The sequence below is a fragment of the Perognathus longimembris genome, chromosome 4, assembly GCF_023159225.1.
Source record: "Perognathus longimembris pacificus isolate PPM17 chromosome 4, ASM2315922v1, whole genome shotgun sequence".
In the NCBI taxonomy this organism is placed as follows: Eukaryota; Metazoa; Chordata; class Mammalia; order Rodentia; family Heteromyidae; genus Perognathus; species Perognathus longimembris.
Window position 1 is genome coordinate 89,536,033 of NC_063164.1, and position 23,954 is coordinate 89,559,986.

A 23,954-nucleotide genomic window follows, 5' to 3' on the forward strand; every position below is an offset into this window, starting at 1 on the left:
CTTGATTTCAAAATATTGTTCCTACTTTAAAAGGTCTTGGATAAATTATAGAGTAAAAATGATCTTAAAGGACAATAGGCTTACAGAGTACAATTCAAAGACTTTGTACATTCTCTATGTAATTTACACTTCATCCATCCTCTTGATTTATTTGTCATTTGAAAACAGATGTAGAAAAAAATTGCATACAGTGATATTATTTTTGAGAAAGCTATAGTAGCTGTTTTCACACATACAGAGTTTGGCAAAAATTAAAGAAGATTACAATGTCCATTTGAATAAGCAGTCACTTCAACTTTTAGATGTCTAGCGATTAGAAGGACCAGTCTAAGACAGTTAGATTTTCCTTTTGAATATGAATAGAAATAGTAACCCAGTGTTCTTAGAGCTTTTAACACACATAAAGTGCTATGCATTGTTCTGTTATTTTTTCCCTAGATACTATTTCTTCTTTTTCCTTTTTTCCTCCTTCTCCTCTTCCTCCTCCTTTGTTTTGCTGTTATTGTTTTTATTTTGTTGTTTTACCTCACACTCTCACTCAGTTTACTTTGCTTGCTCATGACTTCTGCCCAGTCACTTGAGTCATGCTTCCATCCTCACTTTTGCTGGTTAAATGGAGGTAAGAGCCTCATCATCTTTTCTTCCTAGGCTGGTCTTGAACTTTGATTCTCTTATCTCAGTCTCCTGAGGAACAAGGATTATAGGCTTAAGCCACTGGCCCAGAATGCTCTTTCTGCTTTTTGAATGGCATCTACTAAACACAGAGCTCAAGCTAAGCCTTTCTAACCAAGTCCATGAAGAACTTAGTACTATCCTCATATCAGAGGTAACACTGAGGCCAGGAAGTTTAACAACTTTATTGTGTTCATGCAGCAGCTTAAAACGAGTAGAGGCTGGATATAAATAAAGGTTTACTTTTATTATTGTTACTAAGCTTCTATACTGTTAATTTCAGTCAAGAGGAGGAGGAGGAGGAGAAAGAGAGAGAGAGAGAGCGTGCTAAGGCAGGAATCATGTGTGAAGAACAACGTCAAAACAAAATGGCAGCTATCTTTCTTCCAAACGATTGTTTTAGCTCCTTTATCAAAGATTAAGTAGGCATAGTTCTGTTGGAGGGGATGTGGCCAAAAGGGAACCCTACTTCATTGTTGGTGGGAATGTAAACTGGTTCAGCCACTCTGGAAAGCAGTATGGAGATTCCTCAGAAGGCTAACTATAGAACTTCCCTATGACCCAACAGCCCCACTTTTGGGTATCTATCCAAAAGACCACAAACAACACACTAAAGCCACCAGCACAACAATGTTCATCACAGCACAATTTGTCATAGCTAGAATCTGGAACCAACCCAGATGCTCCTCAGTAGATGAATGGATCAGGAAAATGTGGTACATATACACAATGGAATTTTATGCCTCTTTCAGAAAGAATGACATTGCCCCATTTGTAAGGAAATGGAAGGACTTGGAAAAAATTAAACTAAGTGAAGTGAGCCAGACCCAAAGAAACATGGAGGACTCTATGGTCTCCCTTATTGGGAATAATTAGTACAGGGTTAGGCAAGTCACAGCAGAGGATCACAAGAGCCCAATAGCTATACCCTTATGATCACATAAGATGATGCTAAGTGAAATGAACTCCATGTTATGGAAACAATTGTTATATCACAGTTGTATCTACTTTCAACATCCCATATGTATCTGTAGCTTCTATTATTGATGATGTTCTTGTATCACCTTCCTGTGGTTGTACATACACTATCTCTGTAATCTTATCTGAGTATATTGGAAACCGTGTATACTGGTATTAGAAGTAGGAAATTGAAAGGGAATACCAAAATTGAGAGACACAGGGTAAAAAAAGACAAACAACTACAAAAAGAATACTTGCAAAACTGTTTGGTGTAAGTGAACTGAACACCTCATGGGGGGAAAGGGAAAGGGGGAGGTGGGAGGGGGGTATGAGGGATGAGGTAACAAACAGTACAAGAAATGTATCCAATGCCTAACGTATGAAACTGTAACCTCTTTGTAATTCAGTTTGATAATAAAAATCTGGGAAAAAATGGTAGCTATCCAATATAGTCCTTTATTGGGAGGTTTCAGAGCAGGAACTCTGGAATTTGAAAACAAGAGACATGTTTTAGGTGCCTCCATTCACCTTTTATTTCTTTGGGATTATAAATCTGAGTACTATTCATGGTAAAAAAAAAATTAAACAATTTATATAAGCCAAAGGGCTAATTAACCCTATCATCCAGTTAATAAGAGAAATATATGTGTATGTGTATGTGTATATGTATAGATAGATAGATAGATAGATAGATAGATAGATAGATAGATAGATAGATGGCTCTCCCTCTTGGATGAATATTAGAATCACATAGGATATTCTTTTATATCCCTATACCTAGGACACAATCCGTACCAAATATTGTAGAATCTTTGGCTCTGGGACCTTGAGATATGAATTGTTTAAACTCCCCAGGTGAAGGTGGTTGCCAGTGGCTCACACCTATCATCCTAGCTACTCAGAAGGCTGAGATCTGAGGATTGTAGCTCAAAGTCAGACTGGGAAGGAAAGTTCAGGAGACTCATTTCCAATTAACCACCAAAAACAAAAACAAACAACAAAAGAAAAATCCCTGGAAGTGGAGCTGTGATTCTAGTGGTAGAACAGTGCTAGCCTTGAGCACACAAGCTAAGGGTTAGCACTCAGGGCCCAAATTCAAGCCCTAGGACCAGCACACACACACACACACACACACACACACACACACACACACACACTCCATTCCTAGGTAATTGTGATTCCAATGCACAGATACATGACGGTGTTTGAAAGACAGAAATGGTCTAGGACCAGACTTCTGGAAAGTTCCTGTGCCTCTGAGTCTCCTGAAGCCAGGAAAAGCTCTATTCCACAGCTCTGTATCTTTATTCCATAGCTCTGCATCTGTAAACAGCCGCCAGGTGTAACTTAGGAAGCTAATCTGTCCCAGGCTCATAGTGGCAAGATCGTATGATCGTGTCAGTGAAATTTGACAATGCATGGATGAAAGGTTTCTTACCAATACATCTTGAATAAACTTTGAGCTTCAGTTTCCTTGTCTGGCAGATGATGGGGTAAGGAATAGACATTTTCTATTTATCCAACTATTTAGGAAGATGTTGAATCTGAAGATGAGAAAGAAACAAGGCTAGGTTGATTCTGAAACCCATATAACATTTGAGTCTAGTAGTAACTAGTACTGTCTGGGAATTTGGTATGTGCCAGGAACCAAGCTAAACATTTTTAGTTGATTGCTTGATTTAATAAGCCTAGCTTTATAGATGAGGAAGCAGTAGAGAAGCTAAGTAGCTTGCCTAAGGACCTGCAGCTGCCTGGAGTGTGTGGGCTGGGTCTGTGGGCTGGGTCTGCAGGCTGTCTGATGCCAGAGCCCATAGAAGGGAGAGCTACACTGCTGAAGGCACCACCATGCCTCCCAGACTAGAAACTGCTAGGGCCCGTGTGGATTATGGATTGCAGCCATTTCTGTACCCTTAATTTGAACATCTGATATCTGGAACTAGGCAAAAAGAAAATCTTGGCAGGAAGATAAAGAGGGTGTGCCATTTGCACATCTGAGTACACACACCAATGGTACATTAACGGCACCTAAAGATGACATCATTTTATATGACATCCATAATATTGGTTCCCCATCTGCAGCTTAATTTTTCTGAAGAAAGCCAGTATAGCATTCAAGGTTTAGCTTCACAGCCTAGAGACTTCTCCAGGTGCACACGTTTCCTTGCCTAGAATGAATTAGAAAGCAGGGCCTGAGGGCTTGGTGCCATTTAGTCACTGATGCTAGGGAGAGGCTGGGATTAGGAAGAACAGGCAGAAGGGGGAAGGATCCAGGCATTCTGGCAAAACTGATTTTAGGAAACAGTCATACACAGAAAGCCTTTAGAAGTATTTTAATATGCAACAGCACCCTTCACTTCTCTCCTTCATTCTCTCTCTCCTGCTCTGCTTCCCTCCTTCTCCTTCCCTCCCTTCCTCATTTCCTGTCTCTTGTGTGCCTGTACTGTGGCTTGACTCAGAGCCATGAAGTCTTGTTTGGCTGTTTCTTTCCAGGATGGATCTTTACCACTGGAGCCACACCTCCATTTCTGACTTCTTGGTTACCTGGGAATTAGGGTGTTAGGGATTTTTCTGCTTGGGCTGGCTTGAACCATGATCCTCTAATCTCAATCTCGTAAGTAGCTGAGATTACAGCTGTGAGCCACTGCACTGACTCCTCTTTCTCAACGGCCTTACCTATACCTCAGTGTGATGCTGAATTATTTTAACCCAAGTTTCTCCATCCATCTAGTCCAGGAGGAGTGGTACAGGGAAGGGTAGAGTTTGCCTAAAACTCCGTGTTGTGGGCTTCTCTGTTTGTCACCAGGCCTGGGGAAAGTTTGGAAATGGAGTGTGTGCAGCATCCGCCATCTCCTTCACAAGCTGCCTGTCCCATTGCTACTGTGGGGACTGTATAATCCTGATGCTGCACTAGGAAGTGTCTGTGGCAGCAGAATGCTTCCTAAGAGTTCTCTGCTGCTAAGGACACTCGTACCTGTCACTTGTTGTCTTGCAAGGAGAAGACAAAACATCTGTTACAGATAACCAGCAACTATGCATGTTTGACTCACAAAATCTTATGATTTAACTTTAAAAATACCTTTTCTGTGCAGTACTAAAAGTTCCTAGTAGCATTTTCATAATCACTATTTAAAAAAAGAAAGCCTCCAATTTGCCGACTTAAGCTCCATTGTGATTTCCTCTGTCAAATTTTCTTAATAGCATCTTGATGAACTTCAAATCTTTTCTCCTGATGAGACAACCCTTACCAGGGAGCATATCTGAGTAAAGTACTAGTAGCTCACATCTGTAATCCTAACTATCCTGGATGCTGAGATCCAGAGGTGAGGTTTGTAGCCAAATGGTAAGAAAAGATCCACTTAGAATCATTCTCCAACTAACCAGCCAGAAGGAAGGTGTCGCTCAAGCATCAGAACACCAGGTGTGAGCAAGCAAGCCAAGTGAGAGCTCAAGGCTTGTAGCTCAAGTGCCAATATGAAGAAGAAGAAGGAGATGGAGAATGAGAAGGAAGAGAATGTTAAATGGGGCCAGCTTCCAAGATTTTTTCTAAACCCTCATAAAAATAGCAGTTAATTTTTTTCTTTTGGTTTATTCATCTTAAATAAACATGCATAACTGGACATAGTACCATTAGGAAGAAAGTGAAGTCAGGTGAGATAGCAGGGAGCACAGAGGCTGATGTCCTGTGCAGTGATCAGCCGCAGTCCAAGACCAGCAACTGAGAGCGCTGCTGGATGGTGGGGCCCTAGTTCCCAAGCAGACAATTTTGAGGACCCCCGAGGCCTTCTTCATCCAGGAAGACAGTGAAAAAATGTCACATTAAAGTGACCTAGGAGAAGTCATTTAACGCAGTTTCCTCCTGTATGTGAGTAAAAGTAATTTTACTTCTTTAATAACTCAAAGTTAAAGTAGGAACAGAAATGTGTATATATGTATTCGGCAATATGGCATCTGTAGTGCTGTAGGATTTACTTGAGACAGTGTGTGGTAACTGTTTTAGGACAGTGCCTAAAGCATAGTGCATACTGAATAAATGTTGAATACTAAGTATTATCATTTTCTCACCTTTCTTGATAAGTCAGATACAAATCAGGATATAGAAGAACAAGGAAATGGTAATAAAAGCCTGCACATAAGATTGAAGATTTAAACATTATATTTAAACATTTAAACATTATAAACATTATTTAAACATTTTAAGGATTTTAAACTCTTGGACAGAGAGTGTGATTTAGTGGAAGAGCACTTTCCTAGCATATAGGAGACCCCAGGTCAAATTCCTACATCAGGAAGATAGGTAGATAGACAGACAGACAGACAGGCAGGTAGGCAAACAGACAGACAGACAGATTAGATAAACTAGATAGATTCTTTTCAAAATTTAAATCCTGAGCCAACAGCTTATTAAGAGAATGGAGCTATCAGAAATGTCTCTAAAATTGGCCCTAAAAACTGGCTCTAAAAATGGCCCAAAATGGGGAAATATCAAAATTATTCAAAGACTATTCTTTGAAAGAGCATTCAAATCACTTTAATTCCTATGCATTGGGATGATTGTGATCACTCTGAAACAATACTGAGAGACCGGGAATGTTTTGTGAGTATCACCTTCATCCCAATTACTTTTCTTTGATGCTATCATGCACCAGATTCCAAGTTAAACACCAGGAATACAAGATGAAAAGAGTTTTTCAATATTCTTTTGCTTATTTCCTATTATGGAATATTGACTACTCAACAAACAGAGGGAAACATTTAGTGCCATAGAAGTAGCACTTGCCCATTCAGCAAATGTGAGAGGGATTGATCTAGGTCCTTGGTGAAGATCTGCTGTCTCGAACTGTGGTCTATCTACAAGGAGGTCCAGAAAGTCAATTCTGTGTGGAGGGAAAGTCTGAGGAGGCTTCCAGAGAAGGTAACACCTAAATTATTTGGAAGTGTCAAAAAGGTTTTATCAAAAGGTTGGGCACAGACACAGCGAAGTGGTAGACAGAAAAAATGGGAAATGAAAAACAGAGTAAGTATAGATCAAAAGTTTGACAATATAGTTTTGTTGCATTTTTAAACTATAAATACCAAAACATAGCCTCCTTGGAGAAGCATGTTGAACAGCTAAGACCTGCACTGCTTCAATTAACACTTCAAGAAAATGTGAATGTCATGGCAATAAATTACACAACTGTGACCCAGAACACCCAGAGGGAGAAAATCAACAGAAAGATGTCATCCTTACAAGTGTGACTTCTCTGCCTATAACTACTTAAAACATTTTGAGTTCTGTTTTCAGCAGGCAGCCATGTTTTTATGCTCAGTCTGTTTCTGAGAGAGAGGTTGTTAGGATTCTTCTGTCTCCACAACAACAAAAAAAAATCAAAAGCAGCTATTTTTAAAGTAATTACATACTTCTAGCCATATAACCCCCCATATTGAATATCATTCACTAAGGACTGGCATACTTTCCCTCCTAAATTGGAGGTTTGCATAAGTAATTACATCAAATGATGTGTTTGTTTATATCTCCAAACCCCACTCAAAAAGCTTGCCTATGATTTATCTTTGAGATTCAATTTCACCACATCAGCCCCCAATTTCCCACACCCGCTGGGTCTGCAGTTATAGTCCATGCCTCTGTCTTGCATAAATTACACAATGGGATTACCTTCCACAGAGATGAGTCCATAGTTGAAGAGGGAGATTACTCCATTTTATCTTCTCCATTCTATAAAGCCCACATGCATTCAGCTACAAGAAGGTTAACTAAAATGAAGACAAAGCATTGGTGAACTGAATTTCTCTGGTCTGTGAAGAAAGACTTTCTGCCTGCTTTTCTGAGCATGAAAGATGACAGCATGGCTGAGGTTCCCTTGCTCATTCTATGCAGGGACCTCTTGAAGGAAGAAAGTTTTCTCCCTTCTTTGTTTTGTTTTTAAAGGTGAGGGGGTGAGTGCTGGCGACTCACACCTGTAATCCTAGCTACTGAGGAGGCTGAAAACTGAGGATCATGGTTAGAAGTCAGCAGGGACAGGAAAGGCTATGGGAATGTATCTCTGGTTAACTACCTAAAAACTGAAAGTGGCCCTGGGCTCAAAGTGCTAGCTCAAAGACAGCACCCAGAGTTAAGGCCCCATGACTGATGAGAGAGAGAGAGAGAGAGAGAGAGAGAGAGACTGCTCTCTCATTGTACTCATGAACAGACATTTTGAATTGAAACCCTTTGTACAACTACTCAAACATAATAACAAAATCTAATAACAAATTTATGATTTTCTATTGCTTTTAAGACCTTTCTTACAGAAAGTATAACTTGATTCATGTAAAATATACAATTCAACAATATTTCAGAATATTTACAGAATCGTGCAGTTGACACTTACATCTTAGTTAAAAGATTCTCTTAGTCTCTAAAAGAAACCTTGACTGCATTAGCAGATGCTTGCTAGCCTCTGCCTGACCTCATCTGTTTTCTCTAATAATTTCCACTTTAAACTTGCATGGGTTTTGTTCTTGCCTTTTAATTCTATTTATGGAAAACAGGAAGCAGAAGGCCCAGCACCGTGTCTGGCAGAGGTTGCCCTGTGTCTTTCCTCCACACGTGAGATCCGCCTGTCTTCTCCCAGCTCCCCACTCACTATTGAGTGAGCCACTTCAGGCTGTCCAGGAAGTTTATTTCTATGTATTTCTAATAAACACGCAGTTCACACATCCCAGCGGGCTGCAGATGGTAGGAGGTGGTGGTTCTTTCACTTCCGTGTGGACATTGTGAAAGTATACCAATCTCTTAAAGAATTTAAGGGAGAGGAAGCAGCCTTCTTCCCTAGATAGTTTTGTCTGTATGACCGTGGAATAGGAGCGGTGATGGCACCAGAATTCTCAGGGAAGTGGAGAGCACAAAAGCATTTTATTTTTGACTGGAAGATAAAGTTCAAGGTGCAGTCCTTGGGCCCTCTCACCTATCCACAGCCTCCATATGACAAGTGTTCTTTATTCTCATTGCGACTTCTGGCAGAGGAGACCCCCTGAGCAGTGTGAGGCTGCATGACAGCCACCTCACCTGGTGAGAAGACCCTTAGTCCTCACTTGAAAATGGACTCCAAGACATATGACCTTGTATGCTAGCATGGGTTGAAAAGGAAGAGTGTGTTAGCCGCCTGCTGCTGCCACCACACACACCCCTATTCAACGTGAACCTGAGACCTGGCCTGCTTTTATCCCTCCATTGCCACCTCTGCCCCACACTGCACCATCTCCATCTCTCCATTTCCAGTCCACACGCACACACACTGAGCCCCGGGGTCTGATGCCAATACTACAGCAGCTTAGTGTAGCTCGTTCTTGGATGTGGATGGGCAGGCAGAAATAATCACATCAATACAAAATTTCAGTGAGTTCAAGGATACATAGACAAGATGGAGAGTGATTTTCTCTTGAAAAGAGATTGCAGTGCAGTAAATGAGAGATGGAGGGGAACAACAAACAAATCTGTATTTGTTAACTTCCAGGGTATTGTAATAGGTAACTAAGGAAAGGAATCACTGACCCTCTCCCTTGACGCTTAACCCAGCAGTCTTCTCGCCTCAACCTTAACAATGCCACCTTTTGCTACCCCAGTAGTGCATTGCTTCTCTACGTGTGCAGAGCATGTCTGGAAATGATTTTTATTTTCTACCATATATTAGTTGTGCAAAGTGAGGAGTGTCACTGTGATACTTCCACAAATGCATAATGACATGTTCACCCTCCTCTTTCTTTATAGAAATACTATTTATTAATTTTATTATCTTTATGTATTATACAAAGTTTTAAATCAGCATGTCAATTTGTAACAGTCATGCATCCTGATCAATGTCACCCCTTTACTCATTCTCCCTGACTCCATCCTAACCCCATCCATCTTTTCAAGTTTTCTAGTTCCACTTAAACATCTGTACATTATTATTATTACTATATTCGCCCACTATTCTCCAATTTGTCTGCTGTGTTCCTCCCCTTTCACCCCATTAAATCTCACTCATTCCACACTAATTCTGCTTTGTCTTTCTGGAATTCATTTTGTTAAACTATAAGTTAAATGTTCACAGGAGTCACACCAGGGGAATCTACTCTGCTGTATACCATACTTCAGTTACTTTGATTATGCATATATGTGTATGGCCTCACAAATGTTTTCACATACTTTTACATTTTAGAGTTTACTTTGACATAGGAGAGAAAACATGTGTCCCCTGTCTTTCTAAGGCTGACTTACTTAACTTCACTTAACATTTTTCCAGGTTCATACATTTTCCTGCAATTGACATAGTATTATTAATCTTGTGGTAGACATACATACACACATACATACATGTTATTGATATATTTATTCATTGTAAGGCATGTAAGCTATTTCAATACCTTAGTTATGATGCATAGTGCAGCTGTGAACATGGTGGGCAGGTGTCTTATCCTGACTTTTTGATAAACACCTACTGTAGGGGAGTTGTATTTTTAGATTTTATGAGGAATCTCCATTCTGCCTTCCATAGTCATTGCACTAATTTATATTCACACCAAGGATGTGATAGGTCTCTCCTCCCTGCTTCCATCCTATCCTTACTAGCATTTGTTCTTAGTATTTTTTATTATGGCCATTCTTACTGGAGTGATATGACATTTCAGTGTCGCTTTGATTAGCATTTTGTCTCTGGCCGGAGATGATCTGTGTGTGTGTGTGTGTGTGTGTGTGTGTGTGTGTGTGTGTGTGTGTGTGCGTGTGTGTTTATTGAGCATTTTTACTTCTTGTAAGAAGTTTCTATTTTTCTCCTTTATTGAGTTACTTCATCTTTGGGGTTTGGTTTTCAGCACTCAGTATATTTTTGTTATTAGACCCTTGTGAGATATATAGCTGCCAAAGATCTTCTCTCATTATCTAGGCTGTGATTTTAGTTCAGTAACTATGCCTGTTGTGCAGAATCTTCATGCAATACCATTTGTCTATCCTACCTCCTATTTGCCAAAGCCCTGAAACTCTACTCAGGAAATTTTCTAAGTCTCCCTACTTCTTTCTGTAGTAGTTTCTTTATCTTATCCCACTACCTCTCTTTTTAAAAAGATTTTAAAATGGCTTTCATTGCCTGCAAACACATCATACTTGATGCTTTCCCTGTCCCAGGAAATGCTCTAAACACACCAGTCAATATCATCCCAAAAATGCATTCTCAGTGTGTTGGAGAACTGAATATTAGCATATAGTTGGTCTCTTCCACATCAATATTGGTAATTTAGCATTACTGGGCTCTTCTCCTTTGTTATAGGTAGGAAGCTGGGTTGACATTAAGACTTTGGAACTATGAGAAAAGTCACTTCCATGAAGCCACTGCCAATCATTCTGATGGAAAATTATAGATGTGAGAGTAAAAAACTATATCACAGGGCTAAGAACAATGGTGACTGCATGTGCCAGGCATGCAGTGGCCCATCAACTGAATACCCAGTCATGTGAGAGAAAGAGAGGTGAAGGCTAACACTTCAGCGTAACTTGACAAATCTGAGTATTGCACAGCATGGCAAACATGTTGGTCGTAGTGTATTGTATAGTTCAACCTCGCTGAGAGTAAATTTTAAATGTTCTCACCACAAAATAATACATTTTACATGGTAAAGATGTTAATTTGATTCAATTTTTCACATGGTATTCATAAACCATAACATCACTTTGTTCCCTATTTATACATACACTTACAATGTACACTTTACAAAAAAATAAACACAGGTGAAACAGTAGACCAGACCACATGCAGAATGCAGTGGGAACATGCATTGCCTTTCCATGTGGACCATAAGGCGGATGGAGTGTAGTCAGAGTCTACAGAGAAGTGCTACTTTAGGTGGATATCATTTGAGAGACCATGAGACCCTTGTGCTCTCCTGTAGACTCTTGGCTTCTCAGAAATGTTTCTCCCACTCACCACTCTCTCTGCGACAGAAGCATGAGGGCAGGAACTCACCCCACCCCACCTCGTGTGCTTGTCCAAGGTGGAGAGAAAGGTTTATGGGATTTGCTCTGTTCTCTCCTATTGAAAAGAATATACCATGGAAAACCTCTAGCTCATATTTTCTTAAGAGACATTGTGGAATGAAGAAATGTGAAATAAATTTGACCTTCTAATTGCTATTTGACAATAAGAATCTGAAAACCTGCAGAGGAAAAATCAGTATAATAAGACAGAAGGCCTTGGAAATTTTGTCTCTTCCTTTTGTCTTCTTATTCAAAGAGGTGATTCATTTATGAGAAACACTGTTGAAAGGAAAAGGAAGAAGAGATTCTCCATGTGGAAGCTATTTAGAAAAAATTTAAACACATAAAAAAGTGATAAAACGATGAGACCTGTGGTATGTAAGAATTACTAAATTTGAAAAATTGTGTATATATGTAATTATTACAGAAATGACATTCTTTGTAAGTATAACAAAAATGATATAAAAATTAAATAAGAAAGCACATAAAATTAAATAAGAAAGTCCGATATCATAGCCTGAATCTAATCAGTGCCAACAGCCTATCAATTGTTCAAGTCCTTCACAATCTAATGGATTTTCTACAGCAGAATTTCAGTCATATGGAAATGACTCTTTGGACTGCCTCATTAGCAGAAAGGCAATGGGTCTTTGGTGAGTCCCTCTGTCTCCAAAGATGACAAAAGTGGAACAATTTTTTTTCAGGTTTTCTTTGTAAGTTTTAATTGACTTAAGAATACCTTGGAAAACTGCTCTGATTGTCAGGAGATTCGAGTTTCTGTCCACTATGGATTTTGCATTTCCTTTAACTCAGTAAGTGACCAGAGACTTAGTCCAATATTCTCATTTCTACACAGGTTTGATCACTACAACTGCAAGGAAATTGGATCGAGAACAGCAGGCAGAACATTTTCTGGAGGTAAGTACATAGATGGAACTGGTTTTCAATAAAACGATTTCCACTAACTCCCATACCTTCCATCACAGACAAGGACTTTAATATACTGGAACAGTAGGTTTAGATGGAAATGCCTCTCTTGGGCGGATTTGTTCAAAATTTGAAGATTTGGTGCCTTCTGATCATGGTGAGCAGAACAAGGGTTGTAGAGCAACTAAATCGGGCAGGTGTGTGGATTTCAGTCCTCATTGTCCAGTTCCTAAAAGCAAGTTCCAAAGCAGAGTGTTGGGAAGCCTGGTTCCCATGAAAAGGAGAGAACAGTGCACAGTGGCTAATGTCACCTTCATCTTGTGACGAGTGTGTGCAGCTGCTCTCCTCATTTCTTCCCCCACCATGGGAGTGAGGAAAAATAGGTAAAGGCTGATTCACAGCCCAGAGAAGACAGCAACAGTGCATTCTTTCTCAGAGCATTCTTTCTGGAGAAACATGACAAAGGAGGAGAAAACAGGCAAGTCTGTGCTCCATGGTGCATTCTTTCCACATTTCCAGGATCTTTACTGGGAAGCTTGCAGTCTGCACAGTCTGGTGACACTGTGGTTTCAGTGTGACAAGTGTGACATGGATCAAACAGCAGTGCTCAGAACCTCAGACTTTGTGAAGGGTTCACAACACGCCTGTGCTTTGACAATGATCATTTCACATGTGTCTCCTCTGAGTGTAGGTGCCAGCAGGCAAGCAGGCACTGATGGGCACGGATGGGCAAATATAATCACAAGGCTTTGTGCATGTGTGAGAAGGTGGAAGATGGAGACTTGATGATATTGGTTTGGGAAGAGGGAAGGGGGAAGGAGAGAGTGATGGAGAAGATGACATTGATCAAGATATATAGTGTATATAAATGGATATGTTTCAAATGAAGCCCACTAAAAAGAAGCAACCCTGGATTAGGTCCTTTTCCTCTATGATCTCTATTGACAAGTCCAGAGGCACAAAGGGTAAAGATTTACTGAAGGAAAAGATAAACAGAGCTCTTCTTAGGGGCCCCAAGGAAGGGTACCACCTGCAGAACATTGTGCAAGGATTAATAAGGTGGGTGTCTAAGAAAGACTTATCTGACTCTCAAGCCCATTGGATATCTTGTAGGACTTATGAGTCCTAAGACCCAAACAGAACATGCACACAGCCCACATGAGCTCTCTGTAAGTCCTTTAGCACCTCTGACTGGATGTCTACACCAGCACCTACCTCCAGATGTCAGTAAGTCCCCAGTTCCCTTGCAAGTCTTCAGAGCATTGGACCATGACTTGAACCATGGGCCTGCATGCACAGCTGCTCAAGGACATGGTGATGTGATGTTGAGGATCCTGCCTATGGCAGTGCTCATGGCCACGGTCAGAGGCAGGGCTTCTGTAGGAAATGCCTTTGCCCTGATTGCTTAGCCAGGCTCTCACTTGTACAACTAGTTGATATTAATACATAAAATAAAGTGAGTTTTCATGACTAAGAACCACTTGAGGAATGCATCTGCCACACTTGACAAACACACATCTAGCCTAAAATCTTAAGCAGAACCACCTGTGGTGCTCTCCATTAAATTCAATTGGTTTAAAGAAAACTGGAGCTTCAATCTGCATACTCGATCTTGAATGGTGGTCCTGCCATGATTCACTTAGTGCTGTGGATGATGCCATTTAATTGTCCAGGGACTCATTTCTTCAGCCATGAAATGTGCCAAGTAATTACTAATCAATATGCTTCAAAGGCACACTGTTAGGGTCAACCCTTATGTTTTGTTCTAAAGTATATTTTGAAATTCCTAAAACATTACACATAATAGAGGGTTATTGTTATCCTTTTAAAACATTGGTATCATGTCATAAATATAAATAACTCCAGTCTGCCAAAATATAATTATAATAATTTGTTTCCTATGAATAGGCTACAGTATCTCCCTGGTCTAGAATTTGAGTACCCTTACACTGAGGACCTTACATTACAACTCCACTGGCTGTTCTTTTCATAGGAGACTGGGGACACAGGAGAGGCTATGTATTTGCATAGTGGAACTCATAACGTCTCTGCAGGATATGAGGAGAATGTGCCCTCCTAGCCTGGGAACCTGGCTGGGGTCACTTGCTGCCTTGTGCTCACAAGGAGGTGACCGCAGAGTGTGTGATACACACAGAGACTGTTACAGGAGCTAAAATTATGCAATTGTGTTTTCTAGACATTTTATTTCCCAAAAGAATCATTAATAGTTTCCCTTTTTTTTCTAATCATAATCTAGAACTCTTGGCTTAGGCACTGTCCCTGGGCTCCTTTTACTCAAGACTAGTGTTCTACCACTTGAGCCACAGCACCACTTTCAGCTTTTTCTGTGATTAATTGGAGATAAGAGACTCACAGACTTTCTCGCCTGGGCTGGCTTTGAACTGTGATCCTCATATCTCAGCCTCCTGATTAGCTAGGATTATAGGCATGAGCCACCAGCACCCAGCAATTTCATATTCTTCACAGATATAAATATAAGTGTCCACTTGGTATTTAGTACTCATATAGTTGGAGATCTAGAACATGGTTTCTCAGTACATGGTATAATCTTCATAGAGAAGCAGGATAGCATAATAACTAACTTCACAATGTTATTGCAAGATTAAAATATACGTGAAACATTAAGTTCAGGCTAGCACTAAGTAGCTGCTCACGAAATTTTAGTATTTATTATCTAGGACTTAATTGTGATCATACAGTGACTTTATACCTAAACTCTCAGGAAGACTTAACTTCATTTCTACTCTCCAGAAAGATGAGTAGCCCTAGGCAGCTTTCCCATCTGTATAGCAGTAGCAATCACTTGATTCATCCTTGTGTATCGAGGACTTCCTTCCTGCTGGGGAACATGGAGTGAGCAGGGGAGTCTGAGGGCCACAGGATCAGTGAATGAATGGTTTAATTTCATAAAGAAACTCTCTGAGGCTGCTCAAAGGAGGTTCCATGATACTTCCTGGACATGGTAGGTTGTGCAATATTTCATAGACTGAGTAGCAGGGCTTGTTTGAGGAGGTGACACCATGACAAAAGAACAAGATTCTGTTCAAGTAACAGAGCCAAGGCCAATGTGGAAATGAGTATAAATGTGGAGGAGAGCAGAAGGCAGCAACTGATATGAAATCAATGTGGAAAAACAGAGGGCTATGGTGAAAGTAATGAATCTTCTCCTGAGTGCAACTGAAAACCTTTAAACAGAGGTGACTGGATGTGATTGCCACTGTAATGTGAAGTCGGGGAGTGGGGGTGTCAGCCAGCACTAAAGACAGCTGGACAGCCAGAGGGTTGTGGGAAGCTTCCCTAGAGATCTGGGGGGGAGGCAAAGGGTCTGGAGAAGGGTGAAGTGGTAGGTCAAGAAAAGAATTGTCTGATGAAAATGCCATCATGAATCAGGAAATCAGTAAGCTGACTTTTCTGGTTTTCACAGTTGAGATTTCATAGACTGAAGGTCATCTGAATGCTGCCCATTTGCTCTCAAGTTTATCCCACCTTCTTTTGGCAACCAAGAGCCCCCAGAACTCTGCTTTCTCATTTACTGTGGCCTTTGATGAGGCTTTTGAAAACCACCTGATAGCTAGTGTTGGCAAGCTCTCTCTCCCTCTCTTTCTCTCTCTCTACCTTTTTTTCTGCATGTGTTTCTCTCTCAAACATAATTGCAGTCACTCTACATTGTTCATTTCTTGGCCACACTCATTTTGCTGAGATGGTCTAAGTAACCTCTGTTTCTGAAAGAAACATGGACAAGATATTGCTTTTAGCCTTTTGGAAATGAGTAAAACAGTATTATTGATGGTGTAAGATAGGGTTCTCTATTGTATACATATTTTGTAACTGTTATATATCTTGTGAGTTGTGAGGAACAAGTTGGATTGTAATATGGAGGCCAGATCTGGCCAATGCCATCATTGGCCACATGGAGAGTTGTACTATCCAGCATCTTGTCTTGATGGTGTGCCTGGATTCCTAGAGGAAGGGAAGTCCCATCCCCAGGTGATGTGTGTTCCTGAATCCCTAGAGACAGGAGTGGGTACTTGACCTATAGGTTATTAAACCTGTCAGTCAAGTGCCTAGGACTGGAAGCTTCCTGTGACCTAGCCCCCTAACCTGACCCTATTTAGGGTCAGACAAGCTCGGGGGTCATTATGCCATGCCACATGTCTTCATGTTCACATCCTGTGTCCTGGCTCCTGGCTTGTCTCCAGTCACCATTGCCTCCCAAGTCAGCTCTCCAAAGGCGCTGGAGTGGTTTGTTGGTATTGTTTTTGTTCTTTCTTCCCTCTCTGGCCTGTTACCTGCTAGTGTTAAGTGTATTTCTAGGCTGCAGGCCTTTGTAGCAACTGGCTGCATGCAGACTACTAATGCTCTAATAAGAACTCCAAGATTCAATCCTTCAATATGTGGCTTCTTGGATAATTTGCCATATAACAGGATAATTAACCTCCTAGAAAGTAGAAACTTTAATTGCCAAGGTAACTTTCTGCCTTTTATATCCATATTAACCTTCTGGCTCTCATTTTTTTTCCTTTCCAATAAAATGAAGTTAATTCTTCTTGAAAGGACCTGTTTAAGAGCTGACTGGAAGGTGTGTTTCTGAGTGGCTAAGCAGAAAGACACTGATGATTTGTTGCAGGTAGCCATTGATGTGGTAGGAAAATAATTGTATGTTCCATGTATGTGCATTGTATGTAAACCGATGTACAGACATCAGTTTAATATCGTCTAGCTTTACTACTGATGAGATATAAGGGTTTTTGAGTTTTCAGAACCTTCACCTTAAATCTCTACCTATCAGAGGAAGGTTGTGGTTCAAAATCCTAAGAAACTTGGTAAAGCAATGCAAGCAACTTTCACAAGTACATCTTCTAGTCCTTTGGTAACTTCTAAGTGCTAACTCTTGTCTGGTTTAGAAGTGTTACATGAAATTATTACCATTTGATGACTGTAAGTCAAAAGAAGACATTTAATCCTAAACTTCCCTACCAACATATCAAAGTCATTAGTGGAAAAGTGATAGGAAACTATTAAGAAACAAATATGGCAGAGAAACAGGGCACAGATACAGGAAGGTAGCATTTCAGATTGTGTCAACCATCTTGTGAGTATCTTGTTACAGAGCTTGGCCTTGGGTTAAATCAAACTGGAGTCCTCGAAGACTGCCTTCTGATTGGTAGGTTTCCTTTCTCTTTTGTATAAGATCATGGCATGAAAAATTTACTGTGCACTGCCTGTAATCCTAGCTACTCAGGAGGATGAGATCTGAAGACCATGGTTTGAAGCCAGCCCAAGGAAGGAAAGTCTGTGTGACTCTTATCTCCAGTTAAGTACCTAAAGATAGAAGGGGGCTATGACTCAGGTTGATTGAGTGCTAACATTTTAGCTTAGTGGTTGTGACTTCAGCCCTGATTACTTCTTTATCAGAGAAGGCAGCTTTGAAGTAGGGAATAAATATGCTAATTCTTCATTATTTTCTTACCTGTGAGATAATTAAGCCTCCCCTGCCCCACAGTGGGCATGAAACCTATTCATCAATGTAGTGACTCCAGGTAGTGTGGGGAAACTTGGATGTTAAATTCAAGCATACTTGTGTCAGTGTTGTACTTTGCTCACAGAGACTAATTTTTAACCTGGTCCTAGACTCTATGCCTGGATGCTGTCCCTAGTCTACTTTTGCTCAAGGCTAGTATTCTACCACTTGAGCTACAGCACCATTTCTGGATTTTTCTGTGATTAATTGGAGATAAGAATCTCATGGACTTTTCTACTTGGTCTGGCATCAAACCACGATCCTCAGATTTCAGCCTCCTGAGTAGCTAGGATTCCAGGCATGAGCCACCAGCACCTGGCTCTCACAGAGCTTTTGTATGGGCTATGGACCTAACTGGACACACGTTTCCTTCACCTCGCAAGCAAGGTAACAGTTCTAACAATTCTCATTTCAGGCTTAGTATAGAGTACATTATATAGCCCGGTGCTCTAATTCTAACTACTGAGGAGGCTGAGATCTAAGTGAGCCCAGATAGAAAGGTATGTGAAACTGTTATCTGAAATAAGCCAGCAAAAGGCCAACAGTAGAGTTGTGGTTCCAGTGATTAAAGTGCCAGCTTTGAGCAAAAATTTAAGTAAGATCTTGCGGTCGGTCTGGAGTTCAATCCCCAGTATCTGCACAAATAAAATAAAAGAGATTTTAAACTGCAGGGCTGTGGGCATCACAGATTGGCTCGGTGGCTTCTGTGTTCAAAGCATCTGCTTGTACACCAGGAAAATAGGAAGTACACAGTAAGCGAGTAGTGTGAATGAAACAACATTCCTCAGCTCTAAGTGACATGAAGAAGGAAGTCTCAGCACCACAGAGAACATGGTTTTAAGGCAGAAAGAAAGAGCACATCGCCCCCTCCATCTCTATGGGTTTTGTCAAGTTCATTTCACTTCAGTCCTCTCTTGCTTTACCTATAAAATGGGAGTAGCATTACTCACATTACATGTAAGCTACACAAAGAGCTGAAATACACAAAACACCAAACTGCTTTGACAAGATCACTTCCCTTTTATTTTCTGTATTGGCCCCAGTAGCTTAAAATGTTTATATCACAGTTCTTAGAAGATGCTCTCACTTTATAAAGCATCCTATAGTCCTGGATTATGTGTGAATCTTTACCTTGCTCACCAAAAGAATACTCTTTTGCTCCTTTTTTTTTTTTTAATCTTAAAATGGGTCCCTGTTCAGGGCCAGATGCTTCTAATAAAAGGCTCTCAAAGGGAACAAGAGACAGTATTTTATTTGCAAATCAGAAAAGATGACAAGGCCCAATATGTAGTGTGAAGGCAGCAAATGAGAAATGATGCTGTATATTCGTGTACCATTTGAGAGTTCAGGGAAAGTAGAGAGAGATTTTATGGTGAAGTGCAGGCATCAAAACATATTACAGATGGGGCTGGGGATATAGCCTAGTGGCAAGAGTGCCTGCCTCGGATACACGAGGCCCTAGGTTCGATTCCCCAGCACCACATATACAGAAAACGGCCAGAAGCGGCGCTGTGGCTCAAGTGGCAGAGTGCTAGCCTTGAGCGGGAAGAAGCCAGGGACAGTGCTCAGGCCCTGAGTCCAAGGCCCACGACTGGCCAAAAAAAAAAAAAAAAACATATTACAGAGGAATACACTAGATCTACAGGAAGGTATACTATGTAGTGTCTGCCTTTTAACAGCTTATACATCATCCCCATGTAAAATGCAAACACGTGAGTATTTTTTGCTTCCTATTTCAAAAATCCCCATGAATATTTTTGTTTTCTGAGGAAAAATGTCTGCTCTTTAGTAAGTTTTTATAATATTTCCTCTTGCCTGAGGATGCAAATTCATTTTGTTAGTGGATGCACATCTGATGCTGACCAGGGGTATGGATTTGAATGAAAAAGTAGGAATATGTTCTAAGGAAACAGCAAGTTTCTTTGGAAGTTAAAGGAAAGCAGCAAAAGGGAAGTGGCAGGAATCTCCATTCCAAATGGACTCCAAAGAGGGGGTACAGTGGAAGCCTCTTGAATGTTGGTTTTTAGATTTTAGGCTCCTCCTACACCTCCTCCCCACATGAGCCTTTGCACTAATTGCTTAATGACTTACAAATGCCCGGCTCTGGTTCTTTTCATTGGCTAAGCAAGCATGGTAGGGAGAAGTAGCTGAGCAGGAACCCAGGACACTATGGGAACAAGAAGTGCATGGCAGTCCATGTGTGTTTCTGTAGTGTGTTATATGTGCCATTGCTTACCCCTATCTATCCAACACACCTTTCCCTCTATCACATCCCTGGCAGTTTCTTACTTCTGTAAGCATCTGCTTTTGAAATGCTGATAATTTCTACAGAAAAATTGCAGGCCTGCTCAATTGTTAAGTGGTCTGTATTTTAGTAATTCATCTATAAGAGAAATGGCTACCCTAAAACTCTCATCATGTATCATGGCCCTCAAAAAATACAGGACTGGTGTATGCATGAACCTTTCCTGTGGCAAGTCTTGGTAGCAGGAAGAGAGCTGGTGCTCTGCCATGAGAGCCCCAAGGAGAGTGCAAGCCCATCCATGCCCAGTGACAGCCCTGGGCATGGCTGTTGAGTTCCTTCATGCTCTCTTTCCACACCAACCGTGACTTGGCCTCTGTTGTCTATATGCTCATTGCATCCATCAGCACCGACAAAGTGAGTGGTGTGGAAACCAAGGGAAAGGTGTAGGGGAACCCCCTTTTTTGAGTCCCTAGAAGCAGCAGGCTTAGACAAAGTAGTGGGCCTAGGGAGGGGCTACAAATACAAGAGCCCAAAACAGCTGGGCCTAGGCAAAAGAAAGGAATAAGGAAGACCACTCAGTTTAGAGGAAGTTCTAGGAAGCAGAAAGCTTAAGGCTAAGTAGTCACACCTAGGACCAGGAATTGTATTGCTTTGCTTTGTTTACTGAAATTGGATTGCTTTGATTGCTGGGGTTTACTGGAATTGTAATCACTAACAGTAACTCTGCTTCCTTTCATTGCCTAACCTGCCAGATCACCTAAGTGTGGTAAATGTGATTCTTACCCCATGACCACCTGAGAGTGGTACATGTGATACTTGCCCTTAAAAAGCCCAGCCCTACTTGGCCCCAGCACTGTTTTGTCACCATCCCAGTGGTGGCGAGCAGACCCTGTGCACAGCTAAATACTCCTAGCCCAATTGACTGAGTGCTGGTGACTATTTTTGTGGGTCCGAGGCCCACCTGAGTATCTGGTACAAGTGGCAAATTACTGTGGTTTTATAGTGAAGCACCAAGTACTTGGCATGGGCCTTGCATCAGACCAGGCTCCAGGGGGCTCTTAGATAGAGTGACAGTACTTTGTCAGATAGGTGATTTTTCTTTGCTATTTGTACCGAAGTTTATTAGAGCACTAAACTATGGACCATGTGGTAAGTTAATTTAGCTCCTGTATTGGTATCAAAGGGCTGAGGGTTTTTTACACATAAAGAATGAACTGCCAGGCACTGGTGGCTCACACCACTTAGAAGCCTGAGATCTGAGGATCAAAGTTCAAAGCTAGCCCAGGCAGGAAAGTTCATGAGACTTATTATCTCCAATGAATCAGCAAAAACTGTAAGTGGAGGAATGGCTCAAGCGGTAGAGTGCCAACCTTGAAGTAGAAAGCCAACTGAGAGAGAGAGGCTGTTATGCCCAGATTTTGGGGTCCCAAAGACCACTGAGGAGCTGAAAGCCACTGTATTCACATGAGAGTCTTTATTGCAAGCTCGAGCTTGGGCTCACAATCATCACCCACACAGCTCATCTAAATCAAGAGCCCCGACCCTCAATTCAGCAGGGTTTTTATACAGTTTGGGGGAACATTCCATGTGTCACATCATCACACAGCAAATCATGTCACACTACAGGAAAACCATAAAACAGCATAGCAACTCGCAGCAAATCATTTTGTATCATGGGAAAGTTATAAAATAATTCTTAGGAATGATTGGCCTAATCAATGGCGGGAACTGGCCTGGTGAAGGTGATTGGCTAGCATATGGGGTTCGAAATGATTGGTTTAGACAAATGATCTGGGATGGGTCGCAAGGGTGTAGCCCTAGTCATCCTTAGATTGAGGGGACATCTGGAACTTCAAGTATTTCCTGTTATCTCTATCTGGGTTGAGTCATCCTTAGCTTGAGAGACCCATTAACCATGTTTCAGGAACACAAAACACACTGGCCACATCTCAATACATTTCCTTTGTGCCACAATGGCTAAAGCATTCTAACTTTAACTGAACCTCTGGTCAAATGAAGTCTCTCTGGCTACCTTCATTATTTTAGACTGCATTTTGTTCAGGCTCTTCACATTGACATGTTCTGCAGTTATTCCAGGAAGCTTCAGGGGCCTATCAGGCCAGAGCTACACAATATAGAGGTGCATCAAGGCTCTGAGTTCAACAACTGTCAATGCCCCAGCTGAGGGTGAAGCCAGAAGAGGTAAGGAGCAGCCAGCGAGTCGCCTGCATGCAGCCCAACCCAACCTTTCACCGGCGGCTGGACAATCAGACGAAACTCCGGAGAAGTTCAAGACCGCTCTCTGTTTATTGGCACAAACCCGATCTTAAATATGGGCAATGGTGGCAGGAAGTAACCTAGCCAGGGGCTACGACTGGTGGTCGGAGCTGTCAGCCAAGGGCGGAAGGCCATGGGACCCCCCTAAGGGGTGGCCTAAGTCTATGTCACTACCAGCAGGACCACCCCCAGGTTACCGCCAGCCACCATCTTGCTGCACTTGGTCTTAAGGCTGGGAGGTGCGGCCAGCTAGAGCCGCCTTTCTGGTTCTGGACCTAGAAGGCAGGCTGGGCTAGCTGGGATCCCTCTTCAGGGAGGCGGTGCAACAGTCACACACCTCCCGGGTGCGAACAGGGAGGGCCAGTCGGTGCACCCCATAAACAGAGACCTAGAAGAAAAGAGAGAGAGTCAAAGTCACATAAGCCACTTCCTAGTAGTGTCTGGTATAGATCTTCCTCTTTTTTAACAACAAATACGTCCCAGAATGTGCCACACTGAAATGTGGCAAATTGTCTGGTCTGGCCCTGCTCTCATTTTGTAATAACCAGTGATTGATTAAATGAACCAAGCATCAGGTCAACTCACTGCCAACTATCAATGTCCACAAATCTAGAAAAAGGAGTTCATTTTGCTTCATGTCCTGTGGTGCTACATCTATCACCCACTCCATTCTTCCTTTGTTTGTTAAGACCCATTGTGCTCCCGGTGGCTCTGTGCAGCTGCTGGGCACTGCTCTGAGACACAAGACAGAGTCCACCTGAGGGGAGGACCGCTCCCACATCCAGGCCCCTGAGGGGAGGACCCTGCCCACAAGTAGGCCCCTGAGAGGAGGACCACACCTAGATCCAGGCCCCTGAGGGGAGGGCCGCTCCCACACCCAGTCCTTAAGGCTATCCCTAATCTAACATGAATGGTATCCTTAAATTAGGAAATTCGGACATACACCAGTGTAGAGGGAAGACCCTATAATGACTAAGGAAGGAGATGAATATGAGAAACTCAGCTGCCCTACACCTCAATCTCAGGCGTGTAGCCTCTAGAAGTTTAAGAAAGTAAACTTGTATAGTGTAAGCCACTTGTTCTCAGAAACTTTACCACCGCAGGCTGAACCTATAATACTGAGTTGCAATCACTTGCTGACCTGCCTGTACCCCTTCCCACACTACCACCTCACAAGGCTACTGAATGCATTAGACTTTACAAAGGGCCAGATGTAACTACAACTACAGGACAGGTGAATAAAACATCCATATAAATACAATGGGTTTCATGTGTGATGCTACAGATGCTATGGGAGCAAAATTGCTGAAGTGAACCTTCTCCACAGGAGAATGGCACAC

The 23,954-nt window shown here is 41.7% G+C and overlaps 1 protein-coding gene across 2 annotated transcripts in view; it reads left to right on the plus strand.

Moving 5' to 3' along the window:
* Fat3 (FAT atypical cadherin 3) overlaps positions 1 to 23,954 on the plus strand; it is a 506,722-nt gene that overhangs the window by 313,376 nt on the left and 169,392 nt on the right. For both annotated transcript variants that reach the window (XM_048345620.1, XM_048345621.1), the window contains exon 3: positions 12,480 to 12,541. In XM_048345620.1, coding sequence (XP_048201577.1) covers positions 12,480 to 12,541 — 62 coding nt within the window. The remainder of the gene's footprint in view (positions 1 to 12,479; positions 12,542 to 23,954) is intronic.